General features: G+C 44.4%; 1 protein-coding gene across 1 annotated transcript; it reads right to left on the bottom strand.

Annotated features, from left to right (window-relative positions):
- Positions 1-296: 296 nt before the first annotated feature.
- On the bottom strand, positions 297-26,673 carry TFAP2B (transcription factor AP-2 beta; the record flags this gene model as incomplete). Its single annotated transcript, XM_082305971.1, has 7 exons — positions 297-597; positions 2,638-2,779; positions 5,422-5,540; positions 8,142-8,361; positions 16,199-16,259; positions 21,475-21,933; positions 26,593-26,673. 7 exons carry the CDS (start codon positions 26,671-26,673, stop codon positions 297-299), a joined length of 1,383 nt encoding a protein of 460 aa, XP_082162097.1.

Here is a 26,673-nt window from a genome sequence, read left to right as displayed (position 1 = left end):
GTCTTCACATGTTCCTGGCAAGAGACTCTGAACCACTGATCTTGCGCCATTGTGCTCCTCTGATCTTAAATTATTGTCTTTCTTTTATTATTATTATTATTATTTTTATTATTATTATTATTATTTTGTCCTACCTAATAGAATTCTTCCAAAGCCCAATCCAGTATTTTTAAAGCTAAAATTAAGACGGTTTTGTTTTAAAAGATTATCTCTTTCTTTTCTCCTTTTATTTATTTAACTTTTTTCTTTTCCTTTCTTTCTTTTTTATTTTTCCTCTCTCTCTCTCTCTCTCTCTCTCATTTTCTGTGTTTCTCTTCCTTGTCTCCAGTTTTACTACCTGGTCCTTCGCCAGATGTGTGCCTGTTAGCAGTGTTGTTGTTCAAGAACATCTTGTCCATGCCTTTGAGAGCTTCAGTCAGGTAGTTTTGAAGGGCCGTGAGGGCAGCGCAGATAGCGGGGGCCCCAAAGCCGTGAGTGATGAGGCTGAAGTGAGTCAAGCAGCTCTGAATGCCCGGTTCCAAAATAGGGGTGGGCCGGCTGTTTCCAATGGGCGTCCTGTCCTGGGCCAAGAGATCTGTAAATTCTTTACAAAGTTGCCTGCACGGGAGAGATAAAGGCAAAGAGAGGAAGAGAGAGAGAGAAAAGCAGTGATTAGGCTCATCCCACACTTCTCCAAGACAACCAAGGTTGAAGGAAGGGGCAGGTTCGGGCCAAAGCTGATCCCAAGCCCCAGGACAGGACCTTTTTGCCACCTTCCTTTCCCCCAAGAGTGCTTGGGGACCGGCAATGGCGAGCCAGCAGCTCCCTGCTCAGGATGATGTTCTTCAGGAGAGAGGCTTCTGCAATTGCAGGATAACACCAAATCTGGAGATAGAAATCTCTCTGACAACCACAAGGATGCTTCTGAAGCGCTGAAAACCCAGCCCTGCTTGGTGGCTCTAGAAATAACCAGGCTGAAAGGGAGATGTGCCACAAGTCTGCCAACCACCCGTCTTCGTGGAGGCCTGACCCTGGCTCAAAGCAGCTCCCCCCAGTGCTGTTCCTGGAGGAAAGCCCAACCATGCACTGTGAGCTACTGGGTGGCACAGGGACACGGTGCAGGGAAGGGTCAAAATGGGCTCTCCTCTGAGACCGCTCAGGCTGGGCCACCTTATCAAGAAAGATGAAGATTTTGGGACTCCATGCTGGCTTATTTATTGCACAAGGAGCAAAGCTAGCATTTCCTATCTTATTTTGGGGGGTGTCAGATTAACACATCAGAGTTGATTAACACATCAGAGTTGATATCTGGCTCTTGTTTGCTTGCCCACACCTTTAAAAAATCAGTAATTAATTCCGCCCCCCACTTTATTTTGCATTGCTCTGGTCCAAAAGGCCTTCTAGTCAACAGGTGCCTGGGCAACGTAGAAACCTTGGGGGCTGCTGGGGTTCCCAAAGGAATAATTTCTTTGAGACAGATGCCTACCTAGGGATTAGAGATAAAAGGGTAGGAATTAAAAAACAAAAAAAAAAAAGAAAAAAAAGGAAAAAAGAAACCCTTAAAAAAAGGTGTTCAGCTCTCATCCTCTGAAATTCTCTGAAATTCCCAGTGGGTTAAAGGTTTCAGAGGGTGGGGAAAGATAAAGGTCTACTTCTATGTGTATTATCCATTAAGAAAGTGCAAGAGAGGAAACTTTGAATTTGGAGAACAAACAGTAATGAGTCCAACATTTTACATCTTCAAAGAGCAAAGCAGGGTCTGCGAGCAATTAAAGTTCTGGGACATTAATATCTTCTGACCCTGCAGAAAAGGGCAATCAAATTCCAATCACGTCTAAAAAACATCTGGACAAATTTGAGCAAATGATTTTTCAACCCTCCATATATTTCTTTAAATTACACTGTCATCGGAGGCAAGCCACGTCCCAGAGCATGAAATAAATGAGAGCTGTTTGGGCTGGGATTTTTTCTTTCTTTTTCTTTCTTTTTTTTCTCCTTTTTTTGCTGGATAGATGGAGATGTGTGGCGACACACAGCACCCACCACCGAGGACCTGAGCAAAGTATGAGGCACCCAGTTAGTAGCCTGGGAGGCACAGCCAAGTGTAAATCATCCGATACAGCACATACACAGAGAAAGTCCCGAGGCAGAGAGATGGGCTGAGGGGACCAAACCGAGGATGATTAGCAGTACGTGGTGGTGGGTTTTTTTCTTTTTTTTTTCCTTTTTTTTTTAATTAAACTGTATGGAAAAGACATTGCAATTTGGTAGCAGACAAACAGGTGTGTGTGAGCAGCAGGAGGGACAGACAGACATGCTGTGGAAGCCAAATATAGATTTTTGGTCCCCTTTCCATAAAGATTTTTGAATTGGGGGTGGCTTGCAGACGATGGACAGTGGCTAGGGGACAGTCGCCTACATCCTCTCTAGGGAGAGTGGGTGTTGGCAGAAACCCCACTGCGGAGGGGCGCAGAGGCTATGGGGTCTACCCGGCCCATAGGGCGGCAGGAGCATCCTCCCTCCCCGCGGGGCTGGTACAATTTGGGGACTGGAAACTCCGTCTGCTGTCACAACGAGCTCAGAGGAAGGGTTTAAGGAGGAGGAGGATGATTTTCTCGGGGGAGGGCAGAAGAGGGATGTAGTCAACTTCGCACTCACTTTGTAGCAAGCAGCATGTTTTTCCTGGAGTGGAGGTCGCTGGGGTCCGTGTGCTGTCTGTTCAGGTACTCAGAAACAGCTTTGGCTGGGAACTCCGTTTCGCAGATGTACCCAAAATCCCGAGCTAAATGAACGGCCTCACCTGGAGGGAATGAGAGGGGGCATTAACACCTCCGGGCACGGCCGGCCCCGGGCTGGGCCGGCTCCGACCCGCGGGCGGCTCTGGGCCGCTGCCCGCCGCTCCCCCGGGACAGACCAGCTCCTTCGGGACGTCTTTAGAAACCGTATAACATCCCCTGCACCTTAGGGACGGGCTCCAGATATACCTTTTCCCTCCACAAGCCCTATTTTGGGGGCAGAAGTAACTTTATGGGACAGATTTTCACCTGATGAGGTTTGTCTGCTACAACGCGCTTGCGCTGGTACATACCCATGCAGCAGATTGGGCAGAACTGTGGGAAAAGTACACGCACACGTACATACACACACGTGTAACATACATACACACACACACACGTACACTTTCAAATGAACTGGGCCAAAAAAAAAAACAAGGGGAAACTTAAATCCCGAAAGACAGAAAGATCCAAACTTCCCTTAGAGCAAAGAAACCAGTCTTGCTTCAATACACCAGAACACCGTCCAAAATTTTACAGATGTGGACACAATGTTAATATTAATGTCAATTCTTTGTGGGATAATATACACACACTTGTTTATACACACACAGAGAGCACTTGCATCATTACCACAATTATCGCCACATCTGTAAAACGATGGAGAGAATTGCATTTTGTCCGATGGAAATTATTAATCTGCTTTCTTAACTGACCATCGTGCAACAGGAACTCCTCTCTGCCCGGTGGAAGGATAGCAACTAACGGCAATCTTTTCTATGAAAAATAATAATTTTTTTAATTCTAATTGTTACTTTCCCTGCCTGCCTGATTTCAGGTTTCTTGCCTCCAGAGCTTCGTGTCATCCAACTCCTACTGATGTACTTTATGCCAGAAGAAGAAGACAGTAGCTGCAGAAAGGAGGCAAAGAGGAGGGGAAAAAAACCCCTCCGACTCTAGGGGGATTCCACCAGATTACAGCTCAGCCCCTCTAGAATAAAGCATTAAACCCTTTAAAGCAGCGCCTGAGGGACCAGGGGGAAGATTTCCAACACGCAAAACAGATATGTCCAATAACTCCAGGACCACGTTATTTTTAACGATCAGGAGTTGCTTTCCAACGTCATCTTCTGCTTTCCAAGGCTTCTCGCTAATCACCAAACCGCTTAATGACGGCGAGGGCACCCGGCGGAGCCCGGGGAGTCCCCGCCGCCGTCGCCCCGCGCCGGGCAGGGTCCCCCGGGCACCGCTCGGGCAATCCCGGCCGGGGCTGGCCGGAGCCTTCCTGCTCTGGGCGGCACAACAGCAGCAAAGCTAAAGCCTGGCTGGTGGGAGACAAGAAGATAAATCTCCAGCAGGTGCAGCTTCTTCCAAAAGAAGGGAGCTCTCTCAAGGTAAACTGTTGATTTGTAAGGAAATCGGGGGAGAGGAGGGTAATGTACACCTTACTACACACTTGACATAGATTTTAGCATCACTATACAACCGCACAAGCTTTTGAACCTCAAGCCAGCCTTGGGGAGGGGCTGATTTTGCTGTAAGTAGGGTGCACCGGTTTTGACCCAGGCAGCGGGGGTGAAGCTGCCCTGCCCCCGCTGTGACAGGGCAGTTGTCACTCCCCAAACGCTTCACGGCTCCTATAGCGCGACCCGATATCCGCAACCTACGCTCTGCTTTGCACACTCGGCATAACCTACATGCGGGTACCAGGAGGAGCTCGTTTCTACCAGCCCCCGTCTTTTTGCGAGCCTGCCTTCAGCTCTGCATGCGGTAAGGTCTTATCGCTCACATAACTCAATCAAAAGAGTTGAAAAGTTAATATCTAGCACGAATGCTTATGCATGCTTATATGCAGAAGAGGTAAGTGGATTATTTATACCCCTCTCGGTGTGTATGTGTAATGCAGATACATATAATTCATAACTGCATCCATACTATTCCCGTTATGTTTTTTGGAGATGGTCCAGCTTCTCTTAGGATAAACACGCACATATCGAAACATATTAGTGGCTCTAAATTTTACTTTTCAATACAGTAACAATAAATCAAAGAAACACGCCGAACACCAAAATGACATCAGTTGACTTGAAATGAGGTGAAACTTCAGCCTGCCCTTCCCTCCCTCCTTCCTCAGGAATAGCCCGTCTCCTTGTTCAGTTCTAGCCACCTTAAGGTAAACCGCGCTCTGCGACTCTTCAATTGCTCTGATTTGTTTAAAAAAATAAATTCTGCATTATTTTTCCTCACTGAGAGTCCTGTAGTGGCCATAAATAAGCTCGGGAGGAGCGAATTAGCGGGAGGATGGAGTAGACGTGGAGTTGGAAAGCGCAGGCTGGAAATGAATAGCAATGGGACTGCCCTGGAGAATCACACACATACACACACAGACATATACACACACAGACATATACACACACACACACACACAACCTCATTCTTGCCCCCAAGAGGGATCATTGGCCCTCCAGCCAGTGACCCCATTTTTGGGAATGGGATCCTTAACCGCGCCGGTGTTCGTGCTAACCCGCCCTGAATTTCACCTCTGCAAGGTTTTCCCACCTGATCCCGAAAGCTGGTAGGTTTGGGTTGGGTTATTTTTTTTTGTTAAAATGTCAGACACGAGTTCAGGCAGGCAGGGGTGTGAAGGGAGCTGCGACCCTCGGCTTACCTTCCACCAGGGAGGTGAGTAAAGTGACATTTGCGGCCTTACGCCTGCCGGCTGGTAAATTCAAACCGATTTTTTCTAGCCTTTCTCGCAAAGATCTCCCCCCGTTTTTCGATTTGGCTCTAGAATTGCAAAGAAATTAACATCGTGATTAACCCCGCAGTGTTCCTGGAAGAAACGTTTGGTCTGTGCAGTCAGTGGCGCCTGGGAGGGTTTGCACTCGACGTTGAGGATCTGGGTGTGCGGCTTTCTGCTCGGGTTTGCTGGGATTTGCTTCATTTCTCCCGGGGGTGGGAGTGGGGATGAACCCACTTTTCTCCCTTTTTTATCCAGGGAAATCAAATAATGCCAAATAGCAGTAATTAATGGATCTAGAGAGCAAATGGGTTCCTACAGTATGACACTAACTCGTATTAAGATGGAGTGAGGAGATGGGCAGAAAGGCAGAGGAGGAGAATTAAATCCTCGGTTATTCCAGGAAAAAGCCAGAATGGGAAGAGGAACGAAGGGGGAAAAAAAATCTGAAAGGCTCGAAGGGAGAATGTGCGTGCCTGTGGGTAAATAGAAAAGGAGGAAAATATTTATTAAACCATTTCGGGCGAGTGTGTGAGTGTGTTCTTGTGCGGAAAGGCGATGCTGAGAGGAAAAGCTCACCTGAAGGCAGGGTTGCCTTATACAGAGGGAACTGATTGCCTGAAGGCAGATTTGAATATCTGTCGGAGGTTACTGATAAGGACAATAAAAGGATGAGTGAGCTATAGGTGGCAAATACAGAGCTATTGTTCGGACGCCTATACATATGTAAACCCCCAGGGATGAAATCTTGCCGCCTGCGAAATCAGGGAGAGTTTTGGCACCTAATATCAGAGTCTATCCCAAATATCTCTTCGTACTTACTTAAAATTTGTTTAAGAATTAGCAGTCACACTTAGCGAAAGGAAACCAGAAACTACAGAGAAGCCAGACTGGCTTCCCACTATTTTATATCAAAGTAAATAGGCCTAGATGGCAGAATTGCAAGAGAGCAGCTTTCTATATTTCATCTGCTCTGAACCAAAAGCTCGTCTAAAATTTTGAGTCAAGATAGGAACTGAAGTCAGCAGCAGCCAACGATTATGGCTTGGGCCATCTCCAGAAATCCACTGAAGTTCAATAATGACGTTTCTTTACCTCGATAATTATATTTTCTACAGTGCATCTCTCAGATGTTCTCCCTGCTCCATTTGTAGTTGTACAGAATGAGCAGACAGGTTAGCATCTGTAAGTAAAAATCTCTGCTGCTCTCACTGGCAAGGATCACAGCTAAACATTGATTACAGACATTCACGTGAAACAGCAGCTATTTTAGGAGATCCTAATTCTCACGTGTATTTTTGGGTGACTGACTGCATGTAGCAGGACTTTCCCCCTCCTCTCCAGACACGGAGCTGGAGCCCCTGACATCATCACAGAAATTTTTGCATGGAAAAAAACCCCAACCAAACAACTTCATTTTAAAACACCTTAGAGTCAACGGTGCCCAATTGCTGCTACAGGAGTTAGCGAGGTATTTCCTCCTCTAAGATTAGCAAATTTTAAACATGATCTGAAATTTATTCAGGGCCAAATTCATTGGATTTTTTTCTGTCTCGAAGTTATGCTTTATATTCCAGTCTGGTGTATACCTCACAGAGTACAGAAAACAGAGTCTTATCCCCTCTCATCTTTCCATTGGCTTGAGTGAACTGGTACCTCTTACCGTATCATGACTTCTTCCCTGTTATGACTGGAGGTAGAGCCTTAGCTCACCTTTCTTACAGACAAGTCGTACTGACAATTCACAGTCCTTCAGTCACTGCCAAGAAGAAAAGGTCTTTCTCCTGTTAGTCTTTGCAGCTGGTGACCTCGGAGCTTAAATTCTTGTTGCTGGTACCTAAATGCACGATCTCTCACTTGATATGACGGAGTGGCAAACAGGCCTCCAGGTTATCCCTTGCTCCTCTTTCTCCTCAGTATCAATAATGCCAACTGTTTTGAGGTCTTCAGCGAAATCCACCAGCACAATAGTGAGTGATTTGCACAAACGTTAAACAGCAAAGGCCTCAAGACCAACTGTGAGTAATTCCTCTAGCAACCTTCTCTAGATAAAACACTAAGTTTCTGACTTTCAAAGTTATCTGTTGATGGCTTTACTTTAGTCAGGTACTTACCTACCTTACAAGGTTGCCTATTAGTCCCCTGCCAATTTTAATAATGTCCTGTGTGACAACGTGTTAATTGCCTTATGCTTATAGCCCTATAGAGGAGGCCTCATGGATTTATCTAGGAAATCCCTAGAAATACTTCAGGTCCTGAAATGCATCCAGTTCATCCTGAAACATCTAACTGCAACATGCCCATCATGGCTTTTTATTTTGCCCATTTGCTAAGAGAGAAGTGTGAGGAGAAGGAGAAAAGATAGAAGGTGTGTGCATGTACAAGAGTGAAAAAACTTATCTCAGTTCCTTCATTTTGGGATGCTTTGATAGAAAATGTACAAGGCCGAGTCTTTCTCTAGTCTCCATACATTCATCTCAATGTCTGAATACAGCATATTTTCACCTTATCCTGAACGTTACATACACATGCTATCACAGTAAGATCAATGCATATTTGCAGTCATCTTTACCGTTGACCAGACATTTCTGGTGCATGCATGGATGCCCACACATGGGCAGGTTCATGTACTCGCCCCAGCCTCTTACCTTCTAAGTACTCCTCCTAGGAGGGATGCATTCAGACACTCTGGAGGAGAAAGGCGTCTTTGAACTTCTCCCACAGTTACTTTATACTTTGAAGTTGAACTAAGCAAAGACAAGCGGCCAGGTACAGAGCAAAACACCTCTCCGGTATTGACTGAAATTCCACCCAGGAAGCCATCTTTATTCATCATCAAAGAAGTAACAGATTTTGGAGGAACCGGAACTGGAGAGAGAAAAGGGGAAGAGGGGAGAGAGAAACCGTCATGCCACGAAGGAGTACGGGATAACCACAGTCTCTCTGACATGCACAGAACAGCAAAATGAAAGGGAATTTTGAATCTCTGGCTACCTCCAGCAACCTAAAGGGTGCTGCTTCCCCAGCCTCTAGGAAACTGCTCCATGAATGATGGATGGAGAGAAGGGTGGTGCAGTACAGCCTCTATGCAGGGTTTGATCATTGGGAAATAAAATACATATTGGCAAGCACCTGGCAACTTTCGGGTTTGAGCCTGTGTCTCACCCAGAGCCCCCCGATGCCTTTTGTACAACGGACAGCGCCTTTCTGGAGGGGAAAAAAAAAGGAAAATTTACTTTTTTTGCTAATGTTTCCATTACTGCTAAGCTGAGCCAGGAATAAATTCACTACACGAAGGGAATTGCTGTCTTAAATAAGTATCAAGGCTGGAGGATACAGCAACCAGAAGACAGCTCTGTTATTGCTTTGTGTTTTTATTAAGTCTGGTTTATGAAATAAAATGAGTCTTTTCCTTCAGAAAAATGAACACCAGGAAAAAAAAAAAAGTCTGGTCTAACCATGGCGTTCACCACCTTGATCATATTGTGCTGTCCGTGAAGTAGCAGGAACTCTCCCACCCCTAAATAAAGCTGATGTAGTTACTGTAACAAATATTTAAAGGAAGTTATGGGGGGAAAAAAAAAAAATCTGAACAGAACAATAAAGCGAAACTAAACAAAATCAAAACATGCTATTCTGTCCACGGTGAAACGAAATATTTCTTTTCTCTGAGAAACTAGTGAGGTTATTTTAAGAGTAACCAAGGGGATTATAATGAACAAATTCCTATAATAGCAACCAGACACACTCAGAAATAAACAAGAAAAAAAAAAATCGGCTAAACTAAAACTGAGAGCAATTCCCCCGTGACATGAATTTTGTTTACAAATGAACTTAAATAGCCTTCCTCATCATTGTGCGTAACTGTTATGATTTACAGCAGGTGCTCTAATCAATCAACCAATCACTTTAATTTATAGGGAGCCTCGCTGCATTTTCCCAGTTGTTTCATTTCTGCAAGTAATTGATAACAAACCGTACTTAAGGTATGTTTTATGCAGGAGTTAATAAGAGCTGACAGCTGCTACTGCTGCTTCCTCTCGGAATCGCGGCAACACGCGTTGCCTTATAGAAAATATACTCCGAAATCGGGGGGTTGCTGGTGGTAGAGTCCGGGCATGTTTCAGAGGAGAAGACTAATTGATTACACACCCTCGTCGAGCAGATACTACTTCACAGTCTCCCATTTCCACTCAATCAATTGCAAAACCAATTCGGCAAATAATAGGGTTCTATTATGCACATATGCCAGCTATTTAGGTAGTTATAATACATGTCAGTTAAGTCATAAAAAGCCTGTTTATTTGCAACATATCTGGAGAATCAAACCATTAGGGTTGAGGGGATATTTAAGTCGTCTGGAGCTGCTAAACAATAAGATCGGGTATCCTAATATATTACCAAGTGCTAACTACTGGGCAATTGCCAATTTTATAACCTCAGTGTATGGAATAGACACAACCGTGTTTCACTGTTTTTATTACAGATCATTTCCTACTGCCAGACCAGACCCCCACAATAAAAGCTCTATAACAGCTAAAAACCAAAAGGCATGTCGATTTTAGATATACATATCGCTTCATATGCCTTGTATATAGTCTCCAGTATAAACAAATTATTTTGAGTGGCTTTACTCCAGGGAATCGGAAAGTGAAATGGATTCCTATTTCTCTATTATTTTTAGTTAGGCACTTTATGCAGCTCATAAAGGCGGTTTCAAATAGTTTGAGAACGGCACAGAAACAGTTATAAAAGAGTTAGAGGCCCGCTCCTGCTTTCGTTGCTATTAATAGGATTTTTTGCCATTGATTCTATAGGAAGGGACTCGTTTGGGGTATCAGAGGTAGTACTGGCAGGCAAAAAAAAAGTCTCTCTCTCTCTTCTCCCATTATAGGTAGATATATCACTTATTTAATGCACGATGTCCTGCAACGTCATTCGAGTGAAGCATCAAGAAAAAGTTGGGGGGAAAAAAAAAGTTAGATTAAAGCAGTGCCACCAGACAGATTTTTCATGACTGGCATTTTTTTCTTGGGACAAACACATGGGCTCAGTGGTTCGAGTACACCTTTACAGTGGCTATATTTAGTGACCAGTTTATCAGGTCACTGTCCAGTGAACTGAGAAATTAAACAAGAGGCAGCAATTCCACCAACATCTGATCTTAGTCCAAACTCACTAAAGAGAGAGGGACCCGTGCAATGCTTAAATGTACCTCACCCCACTCGCTTTGGCCTTTCGGAGCACTCATTACATTAGTTAACCTTTGAAATATGGATTTTCACGTGCTCCGTATTTTTTTTTTTTTCCTTGCAAATTGCTTTTGGGAAGCAGGCTGGCTCCCTTCCCAGCTGTGCTGAGAGCTCCTCAGCTTTTGTCCCTACCAGTGCCTCCCCAAAAAGGACCGTATGAACATACCCATCAGTTGGAGTCTAATAACTCTAAACCCATTTTAGAGGCTTACCAGGCGGTGTAAGCATATCTATTGCAATTTCATAGCTTCAGAGAGATGTATTCTATCTAGACTCTATATCTTCTGTAAATTACCTAATGCTGCCTCAAAAAAGTGTTTGCCATGGAATGAATTATCTCTATCTATATCATATCTATATGTTTATCATGGCTATAGCATTCCAGATATAGCCCAGGCATTGCCTGAGATAATATAACGTGGAGGTTTTAGTGGGTGAAGAGATATACACGTCCGTGTGTGCAGCTGCATGTCTCAAATCCCTGCGTGTATGTAAATAAACCGTAAGGCACGGTATATTTTTAGTCGATGTCAACTTTCCCAGTTGGTCAGGGACTGCCATAACTGCTGAAATAATACCCAATAACACATACGGCTGTCAGCAGCGTCCCCACCACTTCTGCTTTAACTTTATCTCATTTAGATCTTGTTATCCCCAGCAGAAACTATTCGATTTTCTTTCACTCCCCAACCCTATTTGCTGTGTGTATGTGAGCATTCACAAATACATAATTCCCCCTTCCAAAATCTCTGCCTTCTCTTTCTCTTTTTTTCTTTCTCTCTCCTTTCTCTCTATTTTTTCTCTACTTCTTTCTCCTTTTCTGTCCCTTTCTTTCTCTCTTTCTCCTCCTGTGGTTACTTCCAGCCTCTTTGTCATTTCTCCCCCTTCCATTTCTCTTCAGCTTATCAATAAACCGGGAGAGCAACAGTAGCCGCTTGATTTGTTAGTAATTATAAGCATACTGTTCCTGCAAACGGGATCTCTAGATGAGTGAGATCGCTTTAAAACGACAGCAGGAAATGGTGGGGAAATGGAGCATGGCGAAACCCAGCGTGAAGCTTTCAGTTCTTTACATGTTTACAATTTTCTGTGCATACATTAAGTCTTAGGGGTTGGGTTTTTTTTTTTTTTCGTGGTGGTGGTGGTTCTCTGTTGGGTTGCTCTCCACAAACGCGTGAAAAGGCGCAGAAATGCACACGGGCAAGAGGAAATGGAAATAAAAGGGCATGTCAGCAACACTAAAAATAAAGAAATAGATAGCATTATGTCTTGAAAATAGCTGAGTAACGAGGCTCTAAGCTATGGATATCGTGGCAATAACCCTGGTGAATAATGATAGTCGATCAGTCAATCAATCAATTAATCAGAAGAAGTATTTCTTAGATTTATTACTAACAAACATGGACAAACTTATTACTAATCAGCTGTTAAACTGCCTTCAAATCTTTTTATCTGCCTACTGGGCCTGAAATGAGTAAAAAGTTCTTTGTCCATTATAACAGGACTTTGTTGTTAATGATGATTTGGTCTGACTTTGTAGCCAAACCTAGAAAGTCTGGGGACAACGTCTTACCCATTGCCACTAAAAGACCTGGTTCTTATTTTACTTTTAGTGAATAAATACAGAAAGTGTGTGTTCGTGTTCCCTTCCCTCCTGTCCCTCTCGCCTCCTCCTCTTCCCCCCTCCCTCTCCTCCACCGCAGTCCCTTTCCCCTGAAAGCTGGGACTAAATTTCAAAGTGAAATGTATTCCCTCGAAATCGTTTTGCATTCAATTAAAGTGGATCATAAGGTTCAATGGGTAATCCAGGGAAAAGCACGAAACGGAGTGGCAGCGAAGCAACATCTCCGATTCCCAGATCTATCACCTGAAAAGCTGAGGCCAGAGCGGTTTTCAGTTAATCATTTATCCGGATACTTCAAGAAGGGGTGGGAAGGAATCTTATGCTGTATTATTAAGAGTTGAAAAAAATGTTGATCTCTCCTTTCATATGTTTTATTTAAAATAATATGAACAAAAGAACGTGTTTGCAAGGAAACAATGAATTAAGGTGGGAGGGTCAAAATGGCCTTTCGTGCTAAATCAGGTGTGGGTGTGCAGACGACCGTCAGAAACAGCCGAAAGTAAATAAATACATCAGGATAATTTTAAGGTCACTGACTGTGCCCCAGAGTCACAAAAAAAATTAACTCGGGACTCGGGCCACACAAGCTTTTGCGAGAGGACAACTTCTTTCGCCATAGACGGTGCCAAGGAAATTTCAGAGGAGCAGGGGACCCGCTCCTTCATTCCCGACACATGGAGAACCTTCCCTTCATTTCAGCAGAAATCGAGGGAAAGGCCTCAAAACGTGCAGCCGGTAAGCTCTTAAAGCCGAGTTAAACCTGGTATTAATGCTCTTGGTGATTATTATCATCTTGCTGATTTATCCCTCCCTCCCACTTCCACCACCCAAATCTTAATGGAACTAGGAGTTAACGATGATTTTTTAATGTCTCGTTGGATTTTTAGACTGTTAATGTACCGCATCCTTCTCATTATTAGTTTATTGATTGTTCATTGACCAGCCCCCTTCAAATCGTATTAACCACCCTCTGCCACTTTAGATTAGGAGAGTTTAAAAAGCACCTCTCATTATTTCACCGCCACTACCACCACCACAGCAGAGTTCAGGCTTGGTAGCTTAATGCTCGCTCTAATGGGGCAGCTAAGAGACGAGGGGCCACGGTCCCTGCCTATTGCATTAATAGCTCAAAGGGGGCTAATACAGAAAATTAGCCTTAAACGAGCTCTGGAGATCTCCAAATGAAAGAGCCATTTATCACGCTGGCTACCTTCACTCCACTCGTTTGCTCTCTCTACTGGGAACAACTCATTTCCTCTTAACTAAATTACTTCAGAAATGTCAAGTAAGCTCAGATAGCAAACATAACAAGAGACTGTGTATATGTAATCTATTGTGCGGGATCGATACGCGAGATAAATCGATAGCCGTGTATGAAGCCCCATATAATTTCCTTAATATTTTTGGCAATCCTTTTGCATAGATAGGTAATTCCCTCTGCAGGCCTGGAAGACCATAAAGAAAGAGACACGTACAGTCTGGATGAGATAATTAAGTTTAGACTTCAAGTCCACATCATACTTTTCCCACTACGTTGTAATTAAAGCATTTTAAGCACTAAAGTAGGTTTTGGTGAAGCAGACCCCCTCCAATCCTCCTCTAGCAAATACGTGTCACGGGGAGTGCTCCACGGCGCAAAAATCAGTCAATGCCTATCTGTCTGGCTATCTATGCCATCCGCCTGCAATAACGACTTACAGAGTTTCAATAACTTATTCTTACTTCAAAGTACATCCTCACAGCTCCAGACTGCAGGGAACAAAGCAAAATTGATACTGAACCCTCTCTGTGTTGCTCCTTCTCTCGTCCTGATTAAATATCGTCTGCCACAAATGCGACCTACTCCTTAGTACCCATTCCTCTTCCTCCGCACCCAGGAAACTCGCTGTGCAAGAAGAAACTGAGCTCACCATATTCCTTTATGCTGGAAAGTTTCTTAGATCTCAGCATTACTTCTAAGGAAGAAAATACTCCTACAGTGGCTTGAAAGCAGCTGCAGACGAATCTCAGCATCTTTTTTAGTCACCTAATTTCCAAAGTGCGCATGTATCCTGCTCCTCATGGATAAACTCAGAGTATCCCTGCAAACAGGCCCATGTAATCCCACCTATGTGGGACCGTGTGTGCGGCAGCTGCCCGACCTGGGGCCGTTGCAATGCCCATACACAGCAAGCACACCTAAATCTATCCCTAATCCATATAATTATTAACACTCGCATTTTAGTGCTGCTCGCTATCTAACTGCACCACTCAGCACGCACATGAAATGTCTCTGCTGTCCCCGTCGTCTCAAGGAGGGAGAGACACGGACGCAGGGGGTAAAAGAGTATTTTGGACGGGGTGACCAGCAGAAGAGCGTTCTGCGAAAAAACAGATTGCGAAAGGAAAATGCGAGCACGGACCGACAGTAGAGAGGAGTCTCTCGCCCACAAATCAAGCACCAATTAATCAAACACAGCCACGAGGAAACATCGCGTATGAGGTGTCAAGGGGGGGCGGGGAGGGGAGGAGGAGGGAGGGAAAAAAAAAAAAAGAGAGAAAAATACAACCAGAAGCCATCAGGTTACAGACCCCGAGCACAAAACCTACTAAACATTCAAATGAACTAAAACAGGAAAAACAACTTTTTTTTTTTTTTTTTTAAAAAAAGAGCTAAAAAATTTTCTGTTTCTCAAAAAGCACCTTCGACTTCTCAATCGGTGGTCATAATTTATGCTGCCAAATGGTCTTCAAGTTTTCATCTGTCCTCCCTCAAATAACTAGAACTTGATCGTATGTGAGAGAGAGAGAGAGAGAGACTGTACATGAGGATTTAAATTAAAAAACAATAAATACACGGAAGGGCCTCATGCTGCCTTGAACACATTTTAAATAAACACCCTTCCTGTTATTTTGCTTTACCTTCTAGAAAATCATCTCTATTAAAGCATTTGTGCTCATTTGACAAATAATAAGGTCCTGGAGATAAGTGCTGTTGATAGTAAGCATAAGGGACAGCATTTCTAAGCCTCATCTCTGGTACTTAAAATTGAATCTAGAAATAGAAACTCCTTAGATAATTAAAGATAGCTTTCTCTGCATTTGCAGTGTGTGATCTGTTTAATGTCTACCAGCATAACACAACACTAATCGCCAAGCATCTTCGAGTGACTGTCAGAGAAATGTAAAAAAATTAAGCAGCTGCAATACGCCCAAAATGAGTTATTGTAATTACATTTAATTAGTTTAATTAGTTAATTATTTTGCTTACAGCTGTACAAGAGACTGCAAACATTTGTTAATATCACATTCCCTTTAACAGTATGGGGTGATTCTGCAGTTACACTAAATCATGTGCGCATATGTAGAAAGATTTAAAAAATGGGCATGGGGAAGGGTGGATTCTTGGGGGAAGGGGGGAAGGAGGTCGGGGCTGCCTTTCCATAGGCATTTGTTTCTCTCCCCTTCGCGTTTGATTCGCCTGGGAAATGCACTTAAGCCCCAAAGGGAATCAAGCCTCTTCCCCCATTAAAAGCCAAGGGGTCCCCATCGAGGACTACGGGGGGAAAAGGGGAGGGGGCCCGTGGAAACTGCATTTGAGCATGGGGTGCTCCATGTGAGAGCATTTGTGTAATTAAACCCTTGGAAGGACGGGGGAGGGGGGATATCAACTTTTCCTTTCGCATCTCTCTCCTTTTCCCTTCACTCTATCTGCCGATCCAATCAACTATTCATCTTGCTGCCATGTGTGCCTGCTTCCCGGATAAATTAATTGCCCCAAAGTAAAAATATATCATGAAGATATTGCTACACAGTAAAAGTTTGTCTAGCTTGTTGGAATAATCCATACCTTTTTTAATGACAGACTGGTCCAATAAGTTCATACCGCTGTTATTGGCATCTTCAACTGACTGTGGATATAAAAACATCACTATTCAAATTGACTGGATATTAAAGAATCGCGTACATAAATCATGTCATTCCAAACTGGAGTTTCTGTTATTTCCATTTATATTAATTCACTAGGGGAGGAGGGATTTTTTTATTATTATTATTGTTATTATTATTCCCCCAAATCGACAAGGAAATGAAATTCTTACAAATTATATAGTCTTCTAATAAAAAAGAGGTGCGAAGCATATGGGGTGCGATACTGGTTTTGTTATCTTATAAAACATAGATATCACATAGACTTCTTTGCATTCGGTAAAGCTTTATATTTCTTCCTTTGAAAATCTGGCAATTTGGCAACATCTGCAATATCTATTGCATGACATAAATGAACACGATTAAGGACAACTTAAATTCTCCCTCCCCTTTCCTCCCCCCCCCCTCTTTTTTTATTTTTTTGGCTTGTTTGTTTGTTTAACCCTGCAACATCTTAATAATTCAAGGGCCATTTACTTTTTATATATAATAGTTTACATTACGGACTTTTAATTAAAGCCTGAGCAATTCGGAGTACAGCGCAACGCCCACATCGTATAGGGTACAAGCAGAAAGAGATTTACAGCTCCCGAGCTTGCTTCCATGTCCCGAATTAGTGGGGACGGGGAGGGGGGAGAGGGAATATACATTATCAAAAGTATGACCTATTAAATGGATTGCTTAGAAAAAGTCTCCCGATCCCCTTTTCAAAGCCTTTTTTTCCTTTTTTCCCCTTTTTTCCCCGCCCGCTTCGGAGCACACCTGTTATTATGGCATTAACTTCTTTAGCAGGGAGGAGAACAAAGACGGGCACGGAGCAAATGTTGGGTTTCGTTTCTCAACGCAAAAGTGGGATATACAAAACCCAAGCGAACAAACAAAAAATCAAACAAAAATCACGGCTGAATCTGCGGTCGGCACCAGCAAAATCATCTCCCCAAGAGAAGAGGTGTCATAAGAGCAATTTATTGCAGAATTACGACAGGTTCCGTTTTAGGGCAAATTCTGGGTTTCAGAGAAAGGGAGGACCTGTGGGTTTCTCGGTTGTATTATTTTATTTTTCTTCTTATTATTTAGGGTTTGGCTTTTTCCGGATTATTGCATATTTGGGGAGTTGTCACATTTTTTCCCTGATAAGGAAAACATCTTTACAGCAAAGCAATGATTTTCTTCCCTATTATTTTAACTTTATCTTTGCTACAGCGAGAGGCTGAGCTTATCCGGATCCAGCCCTTATCTCCGGCTCTCTCTCTGCTCAGCAGAGACGTTCAAGACGGAATATGATTTCAGAGAAAATTACATCTCCCCAAAATGTGACGGAACAATATTTTCTATGAGATCTTTCCTTTCATTTTCCTTGAATCCCCACTCAAACGAGCGCACACACACACAGAGTGGTTCCTTATGTTGTGTGTTTGTGCCTGGCTGTGTCTCTCTCTCATAATCAATAGGCTACATACCTAAAGGGCACAAAATAAAATTACAAAGTCTTCCCTCCTTTCCCTCAGCAGCTCCCAAAGAGGGATGATGAGCAAATCCTTCAGCCTGCTGGAGTGCATCGTGGTGCACCTCGATGGCACAGAATTGGAGGTAAATACGAAACGCCATCGTTCCCTTTCTTTTTTTTTGTCTTTTCCCTCCTTATTTCACCTTATCTCTGGAGTCGAGGGTTGTGCACAAGCTTTATGTGTGTGCGTGCCCTCCGCTCGCTCCATCAGCAACGTGGGTTAGTTGTTGTAGTTAATGAGAAGACTCCTGTCTGATTTTCTATCTAATTACGCCCTCCTGCTGGGTTTTTGTACAGGATATTCGCTCAGCATGCTGGCAGTTAATAGTCACAGAGAGGATCGTAAAGATTTAATTAGGACTGCATGCGGAAACGTGGAAAAACAACTCAGACTTTTAATTACTAGACTTCTTTAGTTAAAAGTGATACCAGGGGTTACTTTATAAGAGACTTGGGTGTTTTGGTGCAACTTAACTTTCCGTGTCTCTAGCCAGCACGGAGCAGCGGGGCCGGCAGCGTGAGGGAGGAGGAGGAGGAGGAGGAGGAGGAGGAGGAGGAGGAGGAGGAGGAGGAGGAGGAGGAGGAGTGGAGGTGTGTGTGCAGGGAGGGGAAAGGTGAGGAGTTTCCAGATACACTTAGAAAATCCAGGGAGGAAGATTCCCCTCCCTCCCCTCCTCCAATAATCCGATAGCACGGAGTTCCCTGTATACCATAGATATCCACCTTGTTCAACAGCTATGGATATATCTGAGAGAAAACCCCGCAAATTGTTCTTTTGGTTTTCCTTTAAAGAGTCTAAAGAATCTGGATTTTCCCCTGTGTATTTTCTTTATCGTATCTTTTACCTACTTTTGCCTAGCCGTGCAAAAAAACCGCAAAAACTGGGATTGCAATGGTGTTTTTCAGAGTCCCTATTAGATGATGCAAATTTGTTTTCAATAAGTAGGTCTTGGCTTCCCTGTCCGAGGGCTGTAAAGAGCAGATTGAAAATTCCTCTCGAAAGGGGCAGCAATAGCAATACAATCCCTCCTGTTTACAATAACAGAGCGCTCTCGTGTTACAATCACTTAATGTTACCTCTGGACAATGGCTCACACATGGCCCGGATTTGGTGTTTATAAAATAACCACTGTTTCCTTCTGTCACGCACTCTTTCTCTGTCTCATTCTCCCTTGTCAGCCCAACCCATTCTCATGGCACGTATTTTATCAGACATGCATAAGTTAAAGCAAAGAGACACATCTTTATGCAACTATATACCTAGATATCGGTTCAACTTTTTGGACTACTAAAAAAGAAAAAAAAAGACCAAACTATTTGAGACCCTTCCTGGAAATTCTCTCTAGTGTTCTTGGGTAACAAGTATATGTCGCCTCAATAGGAATCCCTGTAGCTAGAATGGATTCCTTGACTCTAGAATAAATCCATATTAAAAATCAGGGTGGAAAACTGCCCAACTTCATGGGGACAAGTCGGGGGACAAGAATAGAAAATGCTGAACCGTAGGAGTGAGTACTGGGTTGCTTTCCCTCCTGCCTGTGCTAACTTGCAGTTGGACACTTCTTCCTTCACGTGTTTCTCCTTGGGATACCCTCCTCTCCCCCTCCTCCCCCAGCCTGAGACCAAACTTTTAGAAATAAAGGGCTTGTTTCATTTCCCGCGGCCTCAGCACCCCAAAATAAGAACCTCAGCCCTGCTGGCCCACAGCCTCGTCTGCCCCGACCCATCCCCATCCCCATCCCCGGCCCCGGCCCCGGCCCCGGCCCCGGCCCGGGCGAGCGGGAGGCGGGCGGCCGCGGGGCGCACCGCGGCGCTCGGGGCCGTCGGGGGGAGGCACTTTCCGCGAGTGCTGTGCCCTGCCCGCAGAAGGGATGTTTTATTGGAAAAGGGAGGGAGAGCTGCTTTATTTGAGCTGAGCAGGACTTTCCCTTCTTTCCTCTTCTTTCTTTCTTTCTCTGTTTCTTTCCTTTCTCTTTTTCTTTCCTTTCTCTCTTTCTTTCCTTTCTCTTTCCTTCTTTTCTTTCTTTCCTTCTTTCTTTGTCTCTATTTCTCTCTTTCTCTCTCTCTTCCCCTTTTCTTCTTTCATTCCTCTCTCCATTCTCTTTCCCCCTCCTTTCCCTCTCTTCTTTCTCTCTTTCTCTATCTTTTCTTCTTTCTCTCTCCTTTCGCTCTTTCTCCCTTCTATATTTTTCTTTTTAATCTCTCTTTTTTATCCCTTTTCTACCCTCTTCTCTTTCTCCCTTTCTCACAAGAGCACAACAATTACCGGCGTTTCTTTGGGGAAAGTATAACTATCAAAGCACAAACAGTACTTAATGTCTATCGGTTGTAGAGAGAAAGAAAGAGAGCGATTCTTTCTGCCTTCACAGAGGCAAAACTCGCCTTGACCCGCAAGCCAGTTTGTCTGAGCCAGGAATGCGAGAGGAGCCCTGCGCATCGCGCCCGCGGGGGCCAGGGGCCGCCCCCCAGGTCTCAAACCCGGCTTGGAAACCCGCAGAAACCAGCGACCCGACGGCCACTGAGCTCGGAGGCAGGACCAAATCCAACCACAAAAACCTTTCTAGTTCTGAAACAAGTCGCCCCAGCAAAGCTCGGAGATTCTCCCGTGAAGCCCTAAGACAAGCCTCCAGTCGATGCCATACAGCCCCTCTGCTTCTCTGCCACTGAGTCCTATAATGTTCAGCAGAATCCTTTTTCACGGCTATTTTTTTCCTTCTCAGCCTTCTCTTTTCCTCCTTTTTTTTCCCCTTTCTGTAACTTTGAAGTCTGTATCTCATCCAGTGGTCCATATCTTTATTTATCCCAAGTCTAAATATATATATACATGATATATATGATATATAAATTGGGGGGGGGAAGGAATGGAGGGGAACCCCCAAATCCCGACTATTAAAGCCTAATTTAAGACCTGGCCCCCGGAGGCTCCAGCCTCCGGCTTGGGGTCCCCACCGCTTGGCCATGCCCTGCTCCAGCAAGGTGCAAACCACCCCAGCACCGAAGCTGTTAAGGGCCTTTCTGTTTTTTAGGAAATAACACGTGATGCTGAGTTTCGCGTGGGATGGGAGAAGGCTGGGAAATGCTGTGTTTTCAGCCTGGTGAAACTCCTTTGTTACCCAAAAGAGGGAATAAAACTATTTAAAATCAGTGCTACCCTATCAACTATACTTAAAAAAACGCGGGGGGGGGGGGGGGAAGGCGGAGCTTGTTCCTGATCACCGGTTATTGCTTTTGGTCTGGGTTTTGTTTATATTTTCCCTCCCTCCTGGATGAAAAATGTGGTCATTTGACAGTTTCATCAAAATCCCTGAACTGCAGGAAATTGGTTGGGGGGCGAGAGGGGAGAGAGCTGAGATTGCATGGGAAATAACTGGGATTTGAAAAGCCAGGCTTAAACTCTGGCAGCTTTTGAAACACGTGGAATATTTAGAGCAGTATGTCTGCCTCTGCTGGCTTGCCATGTAGGGGAGGGTTTACAAAGCAGAGCCTGTGCGTGACAGCGATGAAATAAATTCTCTTGAAAAAAAAAAAAAGAAAAAGGCGAGCGAGGGGGAGTATCACAATTATAATCCCAGTGTGGAAAAAGGAGGGTAGCCCACACCAAATCCCTCACTGATCATTTCTAGCCGAGGGATGGGGGGCTCCAGCCTGGAAGGCATCTGCATTGCCAAGGAACAAAAAAAGCGGTGCCTTACCTGGACCTCCTCCATCCCTGGGTGTCCGATGCCATGCAGAGAAAGGCTGTCCCCCATGCCGGAGTCAAGGCCATGGTGAGCTGAGTGCAGAAGGACATCTGGCCTCCTTACTGAGTGGTAGTCCCGCCTGGGGTCCAGTCCCGAGAGCTGGGGCAGGGCGGCCCGAGGCTGTGGCAGCAGTGACCCGGTTTCTGATCCCACCTCTTGCCTCTGCCTCTGTCCCCAGGGATGCTGCTGGGGTTGATGCAAGGGGTTTAGGGAGTAGGGGTCATTGACATGGGAGTAAGGGTCCTGGCTTTGGTGGTAAGGAAGAGGCTGGTAGGGGGGTGGGAAATAAGGCGGCTGGAAATCCGAGGATGGGGTGTGAGAGAGCGGAGGAGCGCTGGAGTAGGGTCCCTGGGAGACGGATCCCAGCTGGGACAGCCTGGAACTGTGGCTGGGCACTCCATCATGCCGGTCCTACAAGCGGAATGAAATAAAAACAACAAAAAAAGAGGACCTTTTTAGGGGAAAAAAAAAAAAAGTAAAAGGAGCACAAACCCACTCCAAAATAAAATAAAATAAAAAAAAAATGTAAACGGTCGTAAACCAGGGTTCAGATGTGCCCCCCCCCCCCCCCCCCCCCCCGCCGCGGATTAGAGATGTTCCAGGGTTTCGCACCCAGATCGTGTCTATTCCCAACAATTATCAAGAAGGGGGAAGGAGTGTGTGTGTGAGGGAGAAATGCTGAATGTCATAATTAAAAATGTAGGACTGGTGCTCCATATGCCTGTGTGATCTGTGACTTCAGTCCAGTAATGCGATTCCCCTTCCAACAGCCCCCCCAAATAAAACCAAAGGTTAAAAAATAATAATAATAAAAAAAGAACCCCCAAACCACCCATGTCTCCAAACAACCCACTCCTTGTCCCGCCTAAAGTTTCCAAACATCGTGTTTATTCCCTCTGCTGAAGTCCTGAAACTCAAAATCACCAACCTATCTTCACGTGGAAAAGACCAAAAGGAAAGTTGCACTTCTCGGAGGACTCCGAGGTAAGAAGTTGTCCGAGAAAGGACTTGAAAAAAAAAAAAAAAACAAAAATCACGGGGGCTCTTTGTATAGAGTCCACCCCTAAAAAAAAAAAAAAAAATCAAATAAAGTAAAAATGAAACATCGGTATTGAACAAATCCAGTTGCTATGTTTTCTGCAGCAACTTCCAGTGTCTTTTGTCTCCTTTTCCAATATTATATTCCGGAGAATGGGGTGGGGGTTAATTGTAATGAAAAGTCTTTGGGGTGTGTGGGGGGACGGGGGGGGGAGTGTGTGGAGGCTTCAGAGAAAAGGTGGGAGAGGAGTTTTGTCCAACTCCATCGCGCTGAAGCTGCGAGGCTAAAGTAAACAAGAAAAATATCTATTCCACAAAGTGGAGCTCAAACCCCCACAAGCAATGGCACACATGGTTAAAAAAAAAAAAAAAGGGAAAAAAAAGTTTATTTTTTTCCCCTGCTCTCCCCCCCAAACTCCCCTAGCTCAAATCGAGAACACACAATGCAAAAAGGGAGAAGCAGCTGCAAGCCTCCTCCAATTATTGTGCTAAATTACCAAGCCAAAGGCGTTTAAAAAGAGAGAGAGAGGGAGAGAGAGAGACAACAGATCGAGAGAGAGAGAGAGAGAACATGCAATTCTAGTACAACATGGATCCAAACTCACCATGGCGGAATAGGTGTGGACTAACATCTGGAAATAAAAAAAGTCTTGTAATAGCTAAAAATAAAATAATGGTGATAATACTAATAATTGGAGGGAAAAATATCAAGGAGATCTGCAAAGGGACGTGTTGGACACAGGAGAACAGCTTGAGATATTTCGAAGTCTATCCATCAAAAAAAAAAAAAAAAAAAAGACAAAAAAAAAAAAAGACCAAAGCCCCCAAAACCGAGCCTGGAAACCTCTATCTACATATATGATTTACCCCTCCCTCTCTGTTTCTTTTTTTTTCCTTTTTTTTTTCTTTTTTTTTCTTTTTTTTTTTTTTCCTTTGAGCTCCCAAATACAATCCTCTTCAACCCAAGGCTAGGCTCAGACTGCTCCGCTACCCCTTCCTCCCTTTCCTTCTCTACACCGCCTCATAATAATTGATATTCATGACTATTAATATTACACGACTACTTTAAAGGGAGAATGCAGGACCAAATGGAGCGTGAAGCTGGCAGCCAGCTCGAGAGCTCCCCTACTATTGTAAATGACGTTCATTCAGTGGAGAATTACTAGATGTAATCAGACGAGGGGGGCTGGCAGAGGCAGAGTTTGGGGAGAGGGAGAGGGGGGAAAAAGTTTAGCAAGGAAGAGGCATAACTTCAATTAACTCCAGCGGAGGAAGAGGAGGAAAGTAGACACTGCTGAGCTGGAGCAAGGAAGTGAGGTGAAGCAGTGCTAGAGGCGAAGAAGAAGAAAAAAAAACATATTTCCTTTTTTTTTTTTTTTTTTTACATTTAATTATACATTCCTAATACGAGGAATTGATTGCCTTTGGTGCTTTTGTTCTTGTAGTTTTTCTTCTTTTAAACAAATAATGAGGAAAAAGAGGCTTTTCTAATCCTTTTTTTTTTTTTTTTTTTTTTAAAGAAATGGAAGAAGAAATGTGCAGTCACTATAATATATGTCTATTTACAGCGGAGATTCAGCCTTTCTGGTGCATGTTACAGATCGTATTAATTCGCAACAGCCAAATAAATACTTGAATCTGCGTTAAGTTGGGCTCCACTTCTTTTCTGAATCCTGTTCCTCCCGCCCGATATGAAAATATACATATATGTGTACATATCCCGATTTTCACCCAAATGTAAAATGTATGCGGTGAATTTTAAAGGATAGTAAATTTGTAGTTTCGAGGCAAAGCCAGGGGCGATATAAAACCTTTTTGATGTTGCAGGAACCCGTTCAACTGGACTGTCTGCCATTTCTGTTAAAGTTCAACTTACGTTCCTTCCTAAATAGACTCACACTTCCCAGAGCAGCCCCCCCGCACACGCACACACACACACACACGCACACGCACACACTTTTGTTTTAAGAACAGCTTCAGTTTAAGTGGCTGAAACGCCCCTACCATCTTGTTGTTAATTATAAATCGGAAAGAAGAGAGAGAAACGCTTTTTTTTTTTTTTTTTCCCCCCCCTAGGACATATCTAGAGGGCTCTTAAAAAAACAACAACTTTTTTTTTTTTTTTTTTAAGGCTACACATTACGAAATGCCTTGGAGCGCACCCCCAAGTTGGGGTACACCCTGCCCGCAGCCAGATCCCACCCAACCGCTCCCCCAACTTTGCTTCTCTCCCACGGCAATCTAGAAACACGAGTGTCCGTAAAATGCACAGCGGCTTAAAAATCCCCTTCAGAAGGAGGGTGGAAAAAAAAAAAAACAACCCAACCCCAAATCCCCGACATTCCCCGACCTCGCTGGCCAGGGAGGGGAGATGTTTTGTCGCCTGCTGCTGCGGGCAGAGACAATGGCCGGGCTGTGCCTGGGGACGGGGAGGGAAAAGCAGCGAGGGCCGGGGATCGCCGGCGGGACACTCACACACACACACACACACACACACTCACACACACACACTCACACACACACACGCCAGGCTGTGCTCATTCTGCACATGCTGGGGTTTGCCAGTTGATAATTAGCCTGACGGCAGCTTTTGGGAGCGGAGACGTTTCTCCCGTGCGGCCGGCGGATACCTTCCCCCGCTTCCCTCCATCCCGTCCTTTCTCCGGCCGTGAAAAGCCGGAGCTGTGCCCTCCCTCTGCTTCTTGCTCCGCTTTTTTCTCGGGCGTTTCCCCGCTGTAAGTGCGAAGGCGCTCCCGGAGGGGAGGGCTGCGGGCGGCGCGGCGGGGCTGGGACCGGCGCGGCCCCGACGGCGCCTCCCGGGCTGCGCTCCCGGCCGCCCCGGCCCCTGCCGGCACCCGGCCCCTGCCGGCACCCAGCCCCTGCCCGTACCCAGCCCCTGCCCGTACCCAGCCCCTGCCCAGCCCTGCCCGGCCCCTGCCCGGTACCCAGCCCTTGCCCAGCCGCCTCCCCACGGCTCAGCCCCCGCGCTGGAGCTGGCGGATTGCGCTCTTCTGAAAAATCTGCCCCCCCATCCCGCGATCGCCGTGCCTCCCCCAAAATAAAACAATAAAAATAAAAAAAAAAAAAAATTAAAACATAATCTTGCAGAGCGCCTTTCCTTACGTATCTTTTTCCCGTTTCGGAGCAAATCCAACACGCTGCTTAACTTACAAGAAATGAATTCGCGGAGCCCGTTTGGGAAAGATCCGGGTCGGGAAACCGTGCAGAATTAAGAAAGGTTTCGCGGTGTTTATGCTGTGATTTTTTTTTTTCTTGGTCTGCTTTTTGAGCTCAAAAACAACGAGGAGGTCTGAATAAAGCACACAACTTTTCGTGTCCGCGGACTACGCGGAGCTGCCTTTGAATGTATCTGTTCGGGTGTCTGTACTCACTACGTGCGAGAATGTAGGTGCCGCTTAATTAATGCGAGCATATGTATACGTACACATCTTATCTGTTGCCATATAGGTATAAAAAGTCGTAAAAAACGTATCCGATTGTGAAAACAAGAAAAAGAAAAAAAAAATCCAAATTCGGGTTGAGCTTAGCTTGGAATTGCAAAATAAAAAATAAAAGAAAGAAAAGAAAGAAACATAGCCAGTCCCTGAATACCAGTTTGTGTTTCTCTTCTATTTTCAGCTTTTTTTTTTTCTCGACATTTGTCCATATTTAATCGAATTATATTTAATTCGAGGTCTAAACAATCAAACTCTTGCCTTTAAGTTGCCTCATTCCAACCCCCTGATCATTTCTTTGATGTTTTAAATCGCATCAAACAGCTTTTCCATGGAAAAAAAAAAAAGTTTAGGACTTGGCATGCTGAATACAAATATGCAAATAAATAAGCATTTAAGCATTTACTCTTGGTTTCCCGTCTCTGTACTTGTGTGTGTTGGTGTATGCATCTCTATATCTGCCTGTATGTATATGTAAAGCTATATATGTATTATATAGTCGTGCCTATATCTATATACTCGGTGTATATTTAAATATACATATATTCTCTTACTCATATGCATATTATATACTCACCTCATAGATATCTTCATACTTGACATTTTCAACCAGTTTCCAGAGCATGATGGCAGGCTGTTCTCTAGGAGGTGAGTGCAT

Source organism: Platalea leucorodia, assembly GCF_965183815.1.
Source record: "Platalea leucorodia genome assembly, chromosome: 3".
Taxonomy (NCBI): domain Eukaryota; kingdom Metazoa; phylum Chordata; class Aves; order Pelecaniformes; family Threskiornithidae; genus Platalea; species Platalea leucorodia.
Note: the sequence above shows the minus strand (reverse complement) of the source record. Positions and strands in the feature narration are given on the sequence as shown.